This window comes from Gopherus flavomarginatus, chromosome 9, assembly GCF_025201925.1.
Source record: "Gopherus flavomarginatus isolate rGopFla2 chromosome 9, rGopFla2.mat.asm, whole genome shotgun sequence".
Classification (NCBI taxonomy): Eukaryota; Metazoa; Chordata; order Testudines; family Testudinidae; genus Gopherus; species Gopherus flavomarginatus.
Genome location: NC_066625.1, coordinates 39,991,857 through 40,005,397, shown reverse-complemented (window position 1 = coordinate 40,005,397; position 13,541 = coordinate 39,991,857). Strand labels below are relative to the sequence as shown.

Here is a 13,541-nt window from a genome sequence, read left to right as displayed (position 1 = left end):
CAATAGTTTCCATTTAGTGTTGTCTAATCTCTCTTCCCTTGCTTTCTGAGGCCTCTTGGAGAGGAGATGAGTTCCCATGGGCTTTGCTGCGAGCAATGTCATGGTGACACACAGTTCTATAGCTCCTTCTTGGCACCTCCATGGGGTTGTGTGGCGCCCTTCACCATGGTATATGAAAGATTAACAGATATGTCACCTGTGCACTGGAATGGGTTACCTAGGGAAGTGATAGAATCTCCTTCCTTAGAGGTTTTTAAGGTCAGGCTTGACAAAGCCCTGGCTGGGATGATTTAGTTGGGAATTGGTCCTGCTTTGAGCAGGGGGTTGGACTAGATGACCTCCTGAGGTCCCTTCCAACCCTGATATTCTATAATTCTGTGTGAGGCATGCAAATTGTCTATAAGAGATTAGCACCTGCACAGGGAACAACTAGCTCAAATGGACTGCAGGGAAGGTTAGAGTGGTGCAGGGAGGATGAGGAAATGCTCCAAAGAGCTGCCAAAATGTTGACCTCTCCTGCCATCAAACTGCTTCACACTCCTACCCTAAATGTGGGTCTTGGGCCCATCATCACTAATCCTGTCCATCATGGTAGCTGCTTCCGCTTGGCAGGAAGTGATGCCCCTTGCTCTCCAACAAGGATCCATCTATGGGAATTGCGCCTTGGTCTCCTCCAGGCTGGACTATGATAACCCACTGTGCTGAAGCTAGGCCTACATGTGGAAGCCACGCTGAGTCTCCAGTTTGTGCAGAAGGCAGACCCCATCTCCTTAACTAAGAAAGGAAAGCACAGGACTCTTCACACCAGGGTTTCTTGCTCTCCAATGGATCAACCTCTGCTTCCAGTGCCAATTCAAGGCTGTGGGCCTGAAAGGCCAGGGACTAGCTGCATCAGACACCTCCTCTCCATCCTGGTCTCACTGAGACAGCTCTCCTCCCTCGGAACAATGCAGCTGATAGTGCCCAATGTGGAGTCCTTGGTGAGGCTTTCTCCACTGAGATGTTCAACTGCGGAATAAGCACACAGAGGAAGAGAAAGACAAAGCCTGTCATTATTCCTAGTGTGTTGCAAGACTCTCCTCTTTGTAAAGCCACACTGCAGCAATTACAATGGCAGCAATTACAACCCAGAACACAAGGAGCAAAAGCCATGACCCATGCAGAAGCAAGGAACAGTCTACTATGGATATCTCTGTGCATTACCATAAGTGAACGGCGCACTAATGGGTATCCTTATAGTATTATACACAGATCTCCTGGACTGAGCATGCAGCCCAAGTTTATTTATTTACCAGCCCTCAAAATAGAGTCCCCAGACAAGGATACAGAGACATTTGAAGTCTTCAGGGTTGTGGTGGTCTGACTCCTAAAGCAATGTCTGCTTTGTAATCAGTGGCAATAATTTGCCAAGGAACCCTCAGGATGATAAACTTGGGATGATTCAGCAATGGAAGACAGGCAGTGGAGAGACACATTAGGGACCTGCCTCTTCCCCATTCCAACCCAAATTGGTCAAGTATGGCTTAGCCTATTGGCAGTGCTGGACAGCAGAATAGATAATAAGCTATCAATTCTGCATTGGGCTGAGAATGGCTGATTGTTGATGCCCAGTCAACCTGTGGAACTTCTTGCCAAGGGATGTTGTGAAGGCCAAAACTATAATGGCATTCAAAAAAGAACAAAGTTCACAGAGGATAGGTCCATCAGTGGCTATTAGCAATCCCATGCTCTGGGTGTCCCTAGCCCCTGTTTGCCAGAAGCTGGGAGTGGATGACAGGGAATGGGTCACTTGATGATTGCCTGTTCTGTTCATTCCCTCTGAACAGTGTTACCATACATCCAGTTTTCCCTGGACAGATCCTCTTTTTGGAGCCTGCTTTCTCTGTCCCAGCGGGGTTTTCAAATAATAACAGCAAATGTCCTGGTCAGGGACGGCTCCAGGCATCAGCGCACCAAGCATGTGCCTGGGGTGGCAAGCCGCAGGGAGTGGCCTGCCGGTCACCATGAGGACAGCAGTCAGGCTGCTTTTGGTGGCATGCCTGTGAGAGGTTCACCGGTCCCGTGGCTTCAGCGGCAATTCGGCAGCGGGTTCACCGAAGGCATGGGACCGGCGGACCTCCCACAGGCATGCCGCTGAAAGCTGCCTGACTGCCATGCCTGGGGAAGCAAAATACATAGAGCTGCCCCCTGGTCCAGGTTTTTGCAAAGCAGACAAGCTGCAGCTCAGAAAGAGCCCAGATATCATACAGGAAGATCTGGATGACCTTGTAAACTGGAGTAATAGTAATAGGATGAAATTTAATAGTGAAAAGTGCAAGGTCATGCATTTAGGGGTTAATAATAAGAATTTTAGATATACATTGGGGACACATCAGTTGGAAGCAACAGAGGAGGAGAAGGACCTTGGAGTATTGGTTGATCACAGGATGACTATGAGCCGCCAATGTGATATGGCCGTTAAAAGAGCTAATGCGGTTTTAGGATGCATCAGGCGAGGTATTTCCAGCAAAGATAAGGAGGTGTTAGTACCGTTATATAAGGCACTGGTGAGACCTCATCTTGAATACTGTGTGCAGTTCTGGTCTCACATGTTTAAGAAGGATGAATTCAAACTGGAACAGGTTCAGAGATGGGCTACTAGGATGATCCGAGGAATGGAAAACCTGCCTCATGAAAGGAGACTAAAAGAGCTTGGCTTGTTTAGCCTAGCCAAAAGATGGCTGAGGGGGGATATGCTTGCTCTTTATAAATATATCAGAGGGATTAATATTAGGGAGGGTGAGGAATTATTTAAACTTAGTACCAATGTAGACACAAGAACAAATGGGTATAAACTGGACACTAGGAAGTTTAGACTTGAAATTAGACGAAGGTTTCTAACCATTAGAGGAGTGAAGTTCTGGAACAGCCTTCCAAGGGGAGTAGTGGGGGCAAAAGACATATCTGGCTTTAAGACTAAGCTTGATAAGTTTATGGAAGGGATGGTATGATGGGATAGCTTAATTTTGGCAATTGATCTTTGAATATCAGCAGATAAGTATGCCCAGTGGTTTGTGATGGGATGTTAGATGGGATGGGATCTGAGTTACTGCAGAGAATTCTTTTCTGAGTGCTGGCTGGTGAATCTTGCCCACATGCTCAGGGTTTAGCTGATCGCCATATTTGGGGTCGGGAAGGAATTTTCCTCCGGGGTAGATTGGCAGAGGCCCTGGAGGTTTTTCGCCTTCCTCTGCAGCATGGGGCAGGGGTCACTTGCTGGTGGATTCTCTGCAGCTTGAGGTCTTCAAACCACAATTTGAAGACTTCAATAACTCGGACATAGGTTAGGGGTTTGTTATAGAAGTGGATGGGTAGGGTTCTGTGGCCTGCTTTGTGCAGGAGGTCAGACTAGATGATCATATTGGTCCCTTCTGACCCTAAAGTCTATGAGTCTATGAGTCAGATTGGTCCACTTCCTGATTGGTCCCTCCCCTGCATCTGCATCTGATTGGTCCATTCTTCTGATCCACAACTGATTGGTCCATTCATTCCCCTTCAGCCCCAGCTGCCTGATCCCACCTACCCAGGCCCAGCACTCACTCCTGGGGAGGGGGTCCCACAGGAAGGCACTGACTGATGGATGTTGCTGCATCCTGGGCTTGTGCTAGCTGCCCTGCCACTGTGACAGGGAGCAGCACTCCCTCCACCTCCAGTGAGTACCCCGGCACAGGTACCCTGCCTCTAACTTCCCTGCTCCCCCTGCAGTGTCCTCGTTTTGGGAACCTACCTCTGAAGCACCTGCTATTGGAAGACAGGATACTGGGTTAGATGGCCCATTGGCTGATCTAGTATAACCATTCTTATGTCTGTATGTGGATGTGTGGACAGATGGATGAGCAGTATCAGTGATGAGGAAGCCTTTCCCAGGCACTGGGCAGAGATGGATGACATGGCTGGATAGAGAGATGGAAAGTAATGCTGTTGTAGATATCTTCTCTCTGGAATGGGGCCTTGTATGACTGATTTGGAGAGATGCTTGTGATTCCAGGTGCCTGGCTGTCACTTCTGGAATCACTTCCTGTGCGTTCCCCTGTGTCTGGAAATTGCATCACACCATCGAGGACTCTAGCTAGTGTTCTCATTCCCATAACTACCTAGCACTGAAGTTGTAGCTATACCTGCGTGAAGGCCCTTGTGATCCTGCAAAATGATGCCTGTGTGCATAGAAAACAGCATTGTATCATTCACCTTGGCATCTTCAAACAGGGAATTTGACAAGGACCCAGAACACTCTAGCTGGTTTATTATTAACCTGGCCTTAAATGGGTTCTGGCGCTTTGAACTTCAGTGAGGTCTGAGACATCTCGAGGTTGGGCTGACTGGCAAGGACTGTGATGATACTGAATTAGGTTTTGGATTCGAACCAGAGTATGCTTTCATAGACCAAAACACCCATTGAAAAGGGTCCAAATACAGATGTAACCTTTAAATGTTCAGTGGGCCCTAAAGTTAAACTTCCCCAGCAGCACTGCCAATCCAGAAGCTGGTGTACTGGACTCTTGCAGGTAGAATTGACTAGAACAGTGGTTCTCAACCCATAGCTTGTGGCACACTTGTGGGGCAATCAGCACACAGCTGCAGCCCATATGACATCCTCAGGGCCATACAGCTAGTATATATATTGTGTGGATGAGGCCCATATAACACAAACCTTCATATGTGGCCCACAGTGGTAACCAGGTTGAGAACCACTGGATTGGAAACTGACTTACTACATAAATGAAACTGACTACTTTATTTTCATTGTCCCAATCAGAGAGAAATGCAAAGGATAAACTAACAGAATCAGTGATGAAAAGTCCATGAGATTTGTAAGACTCATGGGGTAACAAAGGTAAAGAAATGTAGGTTCCCAGCAGGTGTAAATCTGCATAACTGCATCAATTTATTCCATCACTGAGTTCAATTGAGTGATGCCTGGGTTTGTTTTGTTAATTTGGCAGTACCCATGTAACAAACTCCTTTGACGGACACACAGAACAACAGGTTTGTGTTGCTCAAGGTTTTTCATCTAGGCTAATTTTTTCAGTGCTTCAATCCACCAATAGATATAGGACTAGAAGAGGTCTGATTTTTTGATTCTGAAGTCAATAGAAGCCTAGATGCTCAGCACCTCAGCTAATCAGGAAGGTATTGAGAACACGGATTTCCTTAGCTGACCTTCAGTCTTTGGCTCTCCATCAGAGCGGCTCACCCTTCTCTTTCCCTTCCATACATCTGCTGTGGCAGTGAGAAAACCTGTGGGGTGCACACTTTGTGCACTGAAGCTGGAATTCAAAGGGAGCCTTTCCTGTGCGGTTGCTAAGAGGAACCTTCTTGTTGTAGCAACAGCAGCACAGTGTGAGCTGTGAATGCACAAAGAAAGCTGGTGGTGCCTGCTTAAACCTAACCCCTCTTGTTAGTAAAAAGTTCCGCAAAGACGCCTGGCTCCCCTCATGCTGCAGGCTACCAGCTCTTCTGTAAGTTTGGTGTTCTACTGCCTTTTCCGAGGCAGCTTGCAGCCTTGGTGGAGTGTGTGTCCAAGCCTCCTGTGGCCAGGACAGCAGAGAATGGGATGGCTGTTTGGCCTTTCAGTTCTGGAGTTTGCATAGTTCTGTGGGTGTTGCTGTTTGAAGTGGCAGACACCTGGCAACTAATTGGTTATCATGGATGGCTGGCCTTCCAGTGAAGGATGACACCAGTTATCTCTGGAGCCCAGAGTCTCTTCAGGAGCAGCAGCAGCAGCCTAGAGGAGACTTCTTGGAATGAGCTCGTAGGGGCCAGGTACAGGTGGTGGATGGCTTGGTACTACAGGCCGTTCTCCTCAACCGTGAGTATCCAGGGCCGCAAATGGGGGTAGGGGACCATGAACCATCTCTCTTTGTCTCTCACATTAAATTAAGTGCTGGCAAAGGGTGCCAGACTGACAGCTCTGGAAGTGCCTTCTTCTCATTAGCAACAGCACAGACACAGCTCAGGCGGTGTGCACTAACCTCTTCAGTGCCATGCAATCACATAGCAGCCCTAATCTGGAGAGACCATTTCAGAACAGGAGACCTTCATCCCCATGACCCATTCAGACTTAGCCTTGCTGCCAGCAAAGGGGGCAGTTAGCTCCTGCCATTGTAGGGCCTCTCACAGTTGCGAGGAGACAGAGCTCAACTGTAATGAGGAGCAAGAGGATTGTTTGCTGAGCCTGCTGGACACAAACAGACCCTGGGATCCTCTCTGTTCTCTAGCTCTCAGGCTGACTAGTGCTAGGTAGTGTCAGTGCTTCTGTGGCTCCTGGCCAGAACTCTGCAGCCATGGGTAGACTGCTGTCCATGCTGCAGCACTGAATGTGTTTTTTGTGAGCGTTGCATGTGTCAAGACATCTTTCCACCAGAAGTGATGCAACATGATCAGATGCAGTGTCAGATATAACCGATATGCTTTTACGGCCATGGGCACCAGAGTGTCGTGGTGGGGAGCAAATCATTGTGGATAGCAGAGGTTCCAGCAAAGCAGGTATATTTTCAGAGTTAATGACTAGCAGTTGGGAAACATGGCCCTGCTTTGGATTACGGAGAACGTGGGAAAAATGAATTAGCAATATTTGGGGTTGCACTGGATTTCTGTCACTTGAGTTAAGAAAATCAATGCTTTAAAAATTGCCAGGAGAGAACTTTGTTTGCACGGTGTTGCCTCTGTTTGATTAGTTCAGCAATGTGTGGTGTTTACTGAAGTAGGATTTGTCCCTGATAATTAGGCAACAACAAGTCAGATGTAAATCACTCATTTACATGAGGTATGTGATGCAAACTGTGCACAGTTTCATTTTGATGAAGTGAACAGATGCAAAAGACTGTGTTGTCACCATGCCTCAGTGGGTCACAGCTGAGGATACAAGTTTCAGGACAAACTGCTGAGAAATAGGGCAGACTTACCCCAAATTAGTGATTATTCTATTATTAGATATACCAACCCTGAAACAAAAGTAAACTTCTGTCTTACCACATTGGTTAACTAGAAGTCAGAAATGCAGTCTCCTTAGGCATTCCAGCACTCATTTCACCACCCAGACACTAGACTTTATGATGAATCATAGAATATCAGGGTTGGAAGGGACTTCAGGAGATCATCTAGTCCAATCCCTGCTCAAAGGAGGACCAACCCCAACTAAATCATCCCAGCGAGGGCTTTGTCAAGCTGGGCCTTAAAAACCTCTAAGGATGAATGTTTATTGAAAACCAATTTCATGAGACAAAGGGTCCTTCTAATCCCAAGAGATCAGCCACACAGCCAGGTCAATATATAGCTCAGATCTTACCTAATAATCACTCTGTTGCCAATCCTTTAGTATCTAATATATAAAGATTTATTTATAAGAGAAAAGAAACAGGAGAGAGTTAAAATGGTTAAGGAAATCAAATACATGTAATCCTTTGCAGAGTTCTTAAATCAGGTTTGAAGCAGTGATGGAATAAAGTGCTGGCTTGTAAAGTCCTCAGTTCATTGACTGGAACACTCCTTTTAGTGTAAGTCTATAGTCCAGAGATCAGAGCAGAAAAGAGACAAAATGGAGATGCTTCCAGAGTCCTTTATATTTTCTCCCAGGTGGAGGGCCTGCTCTCAGTCTTAGTTTGTGGAAAAGTACTGGCACAAGATGGAGTCCAGGGTCACATGCCCTTGCATTCTTTGATGACTCATAGGAGCAGCCATTACCCATATTTTGGCTAAAGCATCCACAACTCACTGGGCAGGGACAAGCTTCTTCTACGACCCATTTTGTCCTTTAATGAGCCGTCACTTGAATGGTCCATGTGTGATGTGCTGGCTAGACTGAATGTAAACTACCTTGTGGGTGTTACGCCAGAAGCAAACACATGAAATACTGGTACATAATCAATATTTATAACTTTAGATACAAAGAGGATGCATGCATATAAACAGGATAATTGTATTTGATAGACTGTAACTTTTCCATTGATACCTTATATGGCATACTTTGTACAAGATTTGTTTCAATTGTCTATATATATATTAATCATATTAATGGTCATATTTCAATCGTACAGATTCATGTGTGTTCACCAAACATACCCACTACATTAACAAGTGGGTGAAACAGTTTCTCTCAGTTCTTAGGTGGCCCCATCACTCTAGTAGCTGAGTCCCTCACAGTGCAGGGGGAGCTAGAACCCTTGCTCTATAGCTGGACCCACAGTCATCCCTTGGGTAGAGCAAATCAGGGTGAGGAGGTGAGCGGCAGCTGGGTGCGCGTGCTGGGCGGGCGGAGGGCACGGAGATTAGCCGGGAGGCTGATTTGTCCCAGGCCCCGCACCCCTCTAGGGATGGCCCTGTCTGGACCTTAGGCACAGAGAGCGGACATGAGATGCCCAAGGTCCTGAGCCCAGTCCAGTGCTTTTACCACAATACTGACCATCCTGGCAAATACTCCAAATTTGCACTGAAACGTCAAGGCTGCCTGAGAATTAGTGATTAGGCTGAAACATCTGGAGGCCTGAGAGAGACTGAATGTAACTAACCCCTCTGGAATTGTTCCATAGAACCTCATTCCAACGCAAAAGTGCCTTATGTGATCTTCAGTGACCCCAAGTGGTCCTGGGCTGTGCTGTTCATCTCCTCTGAAAGATGAAGCATAGGAAAGACCAAACAGGACCAAGTAAACAGCCAGACCAGATGAACTCTTAGGAAACACAGAGCATCTCTTCAGACAAGTGCCCTAAGTAAAGAGAGAAGGAGAGGAAGGATATAGGAGAGCTTCTGATATGGTATCAGGCTGGCTTCTGTGTTAGGGACTAGATCTGGAAATCAGCATCACTCCACAGAAGTCAGCAGAACTATGTCAATTTACATCAGCTGAGGATCTGGCCCCAGTTCCCTCATCCGAGGTGTTCTGCATGGCACCGGCCCCACTTTTTGTAAGCTTTGCTCCATCCATGGTGACCTTCTAAACTCCCTCTTGCAGCTTAACCAAGATAATGACATCTCCCTCCCGTCCCCTGAGGCTGTAGCTGAGATTCTGCCAGATAAGCAAATGCTCCTATATGAACAGGCAGCCGCCCCAACAGACAGTGATATGGATGATGTGGACATGCTCAGAAGGTATGGGGAGCAGTGTTCCAGCTTGGGCTGGAAATCTCTTTGTCTCTGGTAGATGTGTCCTTAGCCACCTCCCCTGGTTCCTCCTGCACCAGCTGCTTCTTCCTGCCTCCCATTGTGATCCGGATAGTCCATTGCTAGTGGCATTTTAAGGAACATAGGGATTGGCTGATTGAACCAACCCCAAGGTCCATCTAGCCCAGTATCCTGTCTCTGTCATGGCTTCAGAGGCAGGTGTGAGACCTCTGCCTTGGGAAACTAGAGAATAACCTGCTCATATCAGAAGTTCCCTCCTAACCTCCAGCACTTTCTTTTTGTGAATATTTTGCCGCTGCTAGTAAGAGAATGACAGTCTGGACTGGAGCCAGCGACAGTGTGGGGAGTGGTGGGCAACAGGGGTGGCTCCAGGCACCAGCACGCCAAGTGCATGCCTGGGGTGGCAAGCCATGGGGGGCACTCTGCTGGTCGCAGCGAAGGCGGCAGGCAGGTTGCCTTTGGCAGCATGCCTGCGGAGGGGCCAGACTGTCATTCTCTTACTAGCAGGGACAAGGGGAGGGATAGCTCAGTAGTTTGAGCATTGGCCTGCTAAACCTAGGGTTGTGAGTTCTATCCTTGAGGGGGCCATTTAGGGAACTGGGGTAAAAATCTATCTGGGGATTGGCCCTGCTTTTAGCAGGGGGTCGGACTAGATGACCTTCTGAGGTTCCTTCCAAACATAATCTTCCACAATTCTGCTCAGTCTCTCCCCTCCTCTTCCTCATTGGGCATAATCCGCCCACTTCTGAGCTGGAACCAGCCTGGCCAGCTGCTGGCCTGGTGGGACAGCACAGTGCATTAGGAGTCACTTCACACCACAGAGGTCTGCCCATAACACATTGAAGTGGGGACATAGCATGACATTCAGCAGCAGGGCCTAGTTCAGAAGGAGGTGAGCTGGACAGGTTAGTCCATGGTAGGGGAAAGAGCTAGAGGATATGGAGAGACAAAAAGGTGGGATTTAAGGACCCAACATCCTCTGTAAGGCAAAAGGTCCAATCCCCCTCTCACAGCACCCTCAGCCTGCCTGCTCCAGCTTGCTTGTCTTCTCAAAGCCCTCCTCCAGCATTGGGTTTCCATCTTGCCCAATACAGTTGGCACAGGCTTCCCCAGCACCTTGGGCAGGAGCGAGCTGATTGAGGCCTGACCTTGACAGCACAGAGCTGAAGACTGGGGCAAACCACCAGAAGAAATGGCATGCCTTAATGGGGAATACATCTGTTTTTCCTTGTACTGACTAGTGACTTGGGGCTTCTCCTGGATACTCAGTTAGCTGTGGTGGCTGAGAGGTTGTTTTTTTTCCCATCTACCTTTGGTAAGAACCTAGGGACATCTCCACAGTCATCCAGGCCCTGTAAGGTCCAAATTGGGACCTGATCCAAGGTCCCTTGAAATCAACAGTCATTGACTCTGATAGGCATGTATCAGGCCCTGGATTAGTGCAGTGGCCTACTGGCTGCCTGCCAGACTAGCAGTGGCTCAGAGCAGGGGCATGTCACCCTGTGCTCCAAGATCTGCACTGACTCCCAGGCAGTTTGAAGTGTTGGTTTGGTTTGATGGTGCCCAAAATGGCTTGAGACCTACCTTCTTCCTCCCTCAGACAGGGAGGGACAAAGGGAAGGGGCTTCACTTGTTATTTCTTCCCCTGATGGGCTTGCAGGTTACTTGGCTCCCATCCATGACCCTTTGCTTTTTGTTCTGCAGAACCCAGGATGTGACCAGGTTCCATCTGGATCAGGTGAGTAAATGGGACTGCTCGTTTTCACTCCTAGAGGAGACAAGATGGTAAGGAACCAGGGAGGGCAATGGACGAAGCAGGCTAGAAATGTGGGTAAAACTGGGCACTCCAGGTCTGGCAGAGTACAGCTAACATTGGCCAGACAGGAAGGGGGTGGGATGTGTGGCAGGGAGGGAAATGAATGAGAGAACAACATGGGGCCCAGTGGGCAATGTGAGTAACATTCTGTGGAGACTGCTGGGCTTAAGCAGTGCCAGGTGGGTGGGAAGTAAACTGCACGGGTAGGGTGGAGGCCTGTTGTTAATCAATGGCTGTTGACTTTCATGTTCTCGAGTGAGCTGCAAACCAAACCCCCAAGGATTCATCCAGCTGTAGAGCACCATTCTGTGCTCTTGCTCTGCAGCCCATCTGTTGGAGGAAGGGCTAAATGAAGTATGTGGCTTGTCGTAACTTCCCAGGATAGCCATGGGAACAAGATCCATTCCACTGATAACATACAGATAAATAGCTTGGCAGCGTCATTGTGTAGGTGCAGTGAGGACCTGGATTTTCCTTTAAGGCTTGATCCATAGCCCACTGAAGTCAGTGAGGGTCTTTCCATTGATTTTAACAGGGTTTGGATCAGACCTGCAGCTAACTCTGTGTGTGACATGCACAGGGCCTTCCTTCTAGATACCAGCAACCTACAGAGAGCAGGAGAAGCAAGAGCAAATAGTGAGGCATCCCAGCAGACTGGCCATCTTAGTATTTGCAATGAAATGCTGCCCTCTACAGAAAAGAATAGGAAGTGCCAGAGCATCATGCAGAATTGATCATGAAGGGATTTGATTTGAGCAGAGATTTGATTTTGTTTCAATTGTTTTGCAATTTCAAAAGAAAAAAATCCTTTTATAGTGGTACAAAAAAAAAAGGAATTGAAATTTCCCACAAAACAAAATTCTGGGGAAAAAAATGGGGCAGCTGGAGTGTGAGAGTGAGATACAAACATGCAAAGGGAATAGTCATAGAGAGAAAGGTAACCAGGATGTGTTTCTGTATTTCCTTGCAATGAGCAAAAGTACATTGGGCAGGGGATAATTAGATACAGGCTAGTCCCAGGTGGCACCAAACTCCAGGCTGGGATTTCCCATGGACCATCAGCAAGCAAAGTCTGTGTTACATAGAGCAACCTATCCAGAGTCAGGTCAGAGATTAGGGGTTCCTGGCTTCTAGTGTCATGCTCAGTCCAATGAACCATATTGCCAGTCAGCAAAAATGAGGGGAGATAGCAGAGCAAACCCGTTCTGTGAATGCCTGTCGATCTAACCACAGAACTCTTCTGGGTTAAGGTTTCACATGGGGCAGCTGACCTAGCATCCCAGACAGCACAGTTCACATGGCCACGTGCCAGCAGCACGCTCCAGCACTTCAGGACTCTGACAGGTTCCTTCCATAGCATCACAGCATGGGGAGCTCATGTAGGACCAAGGGAAATTACAGGCCCCACCAAAATTGTTGACCTTAACAACAGGGTGGCCTGACCCAGCTTCCCAGCCAAGGAGGAAACTCATCAGTGCTGCTCTTGGGCCACCTCTCTTGGGTTCAGAATGCTATGGAGTACTCCCTGCCCCTGCCAGAAGGTCCTCTCTTGTTGATTGTGTAACTATCCTACTGGGTGCAATAGGGAAATCTGTGCTGCCAACAGGAGATGGTTTAAAAACCTTGTAAAAACACTCTCACTATGTTAAATTTTGTAGGGTTTGGGAATCATGTTTATAAGGACCTCATAGGTTTCATCCCTATTAAAGTCTGTATGGCTTTCCAATAAGGGATGCCTTGGAAGGACAGCATGTGTGGCAGGGTGGGGGTTGCAATATTGGGGCCCCTTTGGCACATGGGTCCCAGAGTGGCTAATTTGTCTGACTGGGTGCTAATCAGCCGCAGTGCATGACGCACACTGGCAAGGCCGGTGCCCCACTGAAGTGGAGAAATGGGACTTGTGCAATTTCCAGCTGATAGTCTCCCCTGTTTAAAAATAAACAGGCCTTCTCAAGGCTCTGAGCTATGCACAACTCTCCCGAAGGCCAGCACCAAGGCTGAGAGCTGCCGACATCAGCAGTGCTGGCACACAGACAGCTCTGTAATGGCTGTCTCTGCCCAAGGCCCCGAGCAATACAGTTGTGGCAGCTGTTGGAAGGGCTGACCCACTTTCAAATCAGATGTGACTGCTTTCTCCTGTAAAGGCAGCTGCTTGTATGTCTGGCACAACATTTTGTTTCCTCACCTGATTCCATCAGTGCCACAAACTATTTAACTGGAGCAAATACAATGGCCTGCCAAGGTTATAGATTTATAGATTTTAAAGTCATTATGATAATTGACTCTGACTTCCTGCATAACACAGGCCACATAACTTCATGCAGTAATTTCTGCATCAAACCCATGACTTCAGTTGGAGCTATAGCATCTCTTTCAGAAAGAGATCCAGTCTTGCTTTAAAGACTGCAAGCAACTGAGGATCCCCCACATGGTTAATTACCCTCACTGTTAAAAACGTGCACCTTAGTCTGAATTTGTCTTGCTTTAGCTTCCAACCATTGGATCTCATTATGTCTTTTTCTGCTAAGTTAAAAGCTGTCTACTATCAGAAATCTATTCCCTATGG

At 47.7% G+C, this 13,541-nt stretch overlaps 1 protein-coding gene across 1 annotated transcript in view; it reads left to right on the top strand.

The window, feature by feature from the left end:
* Nucleotides 1-13,541, top strand: part of CCDC33 (coiled-coil domain containing 33) — a 334,851-nt gene that overhangs the window by 303,132 nt on the left and 18,178 nt on the right. Inside the window, exons 14-15 of the mRNA XM_050968177.1 lie at nucleotides 8,990-9,126; nucleotides 10,864-10,897. Of these exons, the coding sequence (XP_050824134.1) occupies nucleotides 8,990-9,126; nucleotides 10,864-10,897 (171 nt within the window). The remainder of the gene's footprint in view (nucleotides 1-8,989; nucleotides 9,127-10,863; nucleotides 10,898-13,541) is intronic.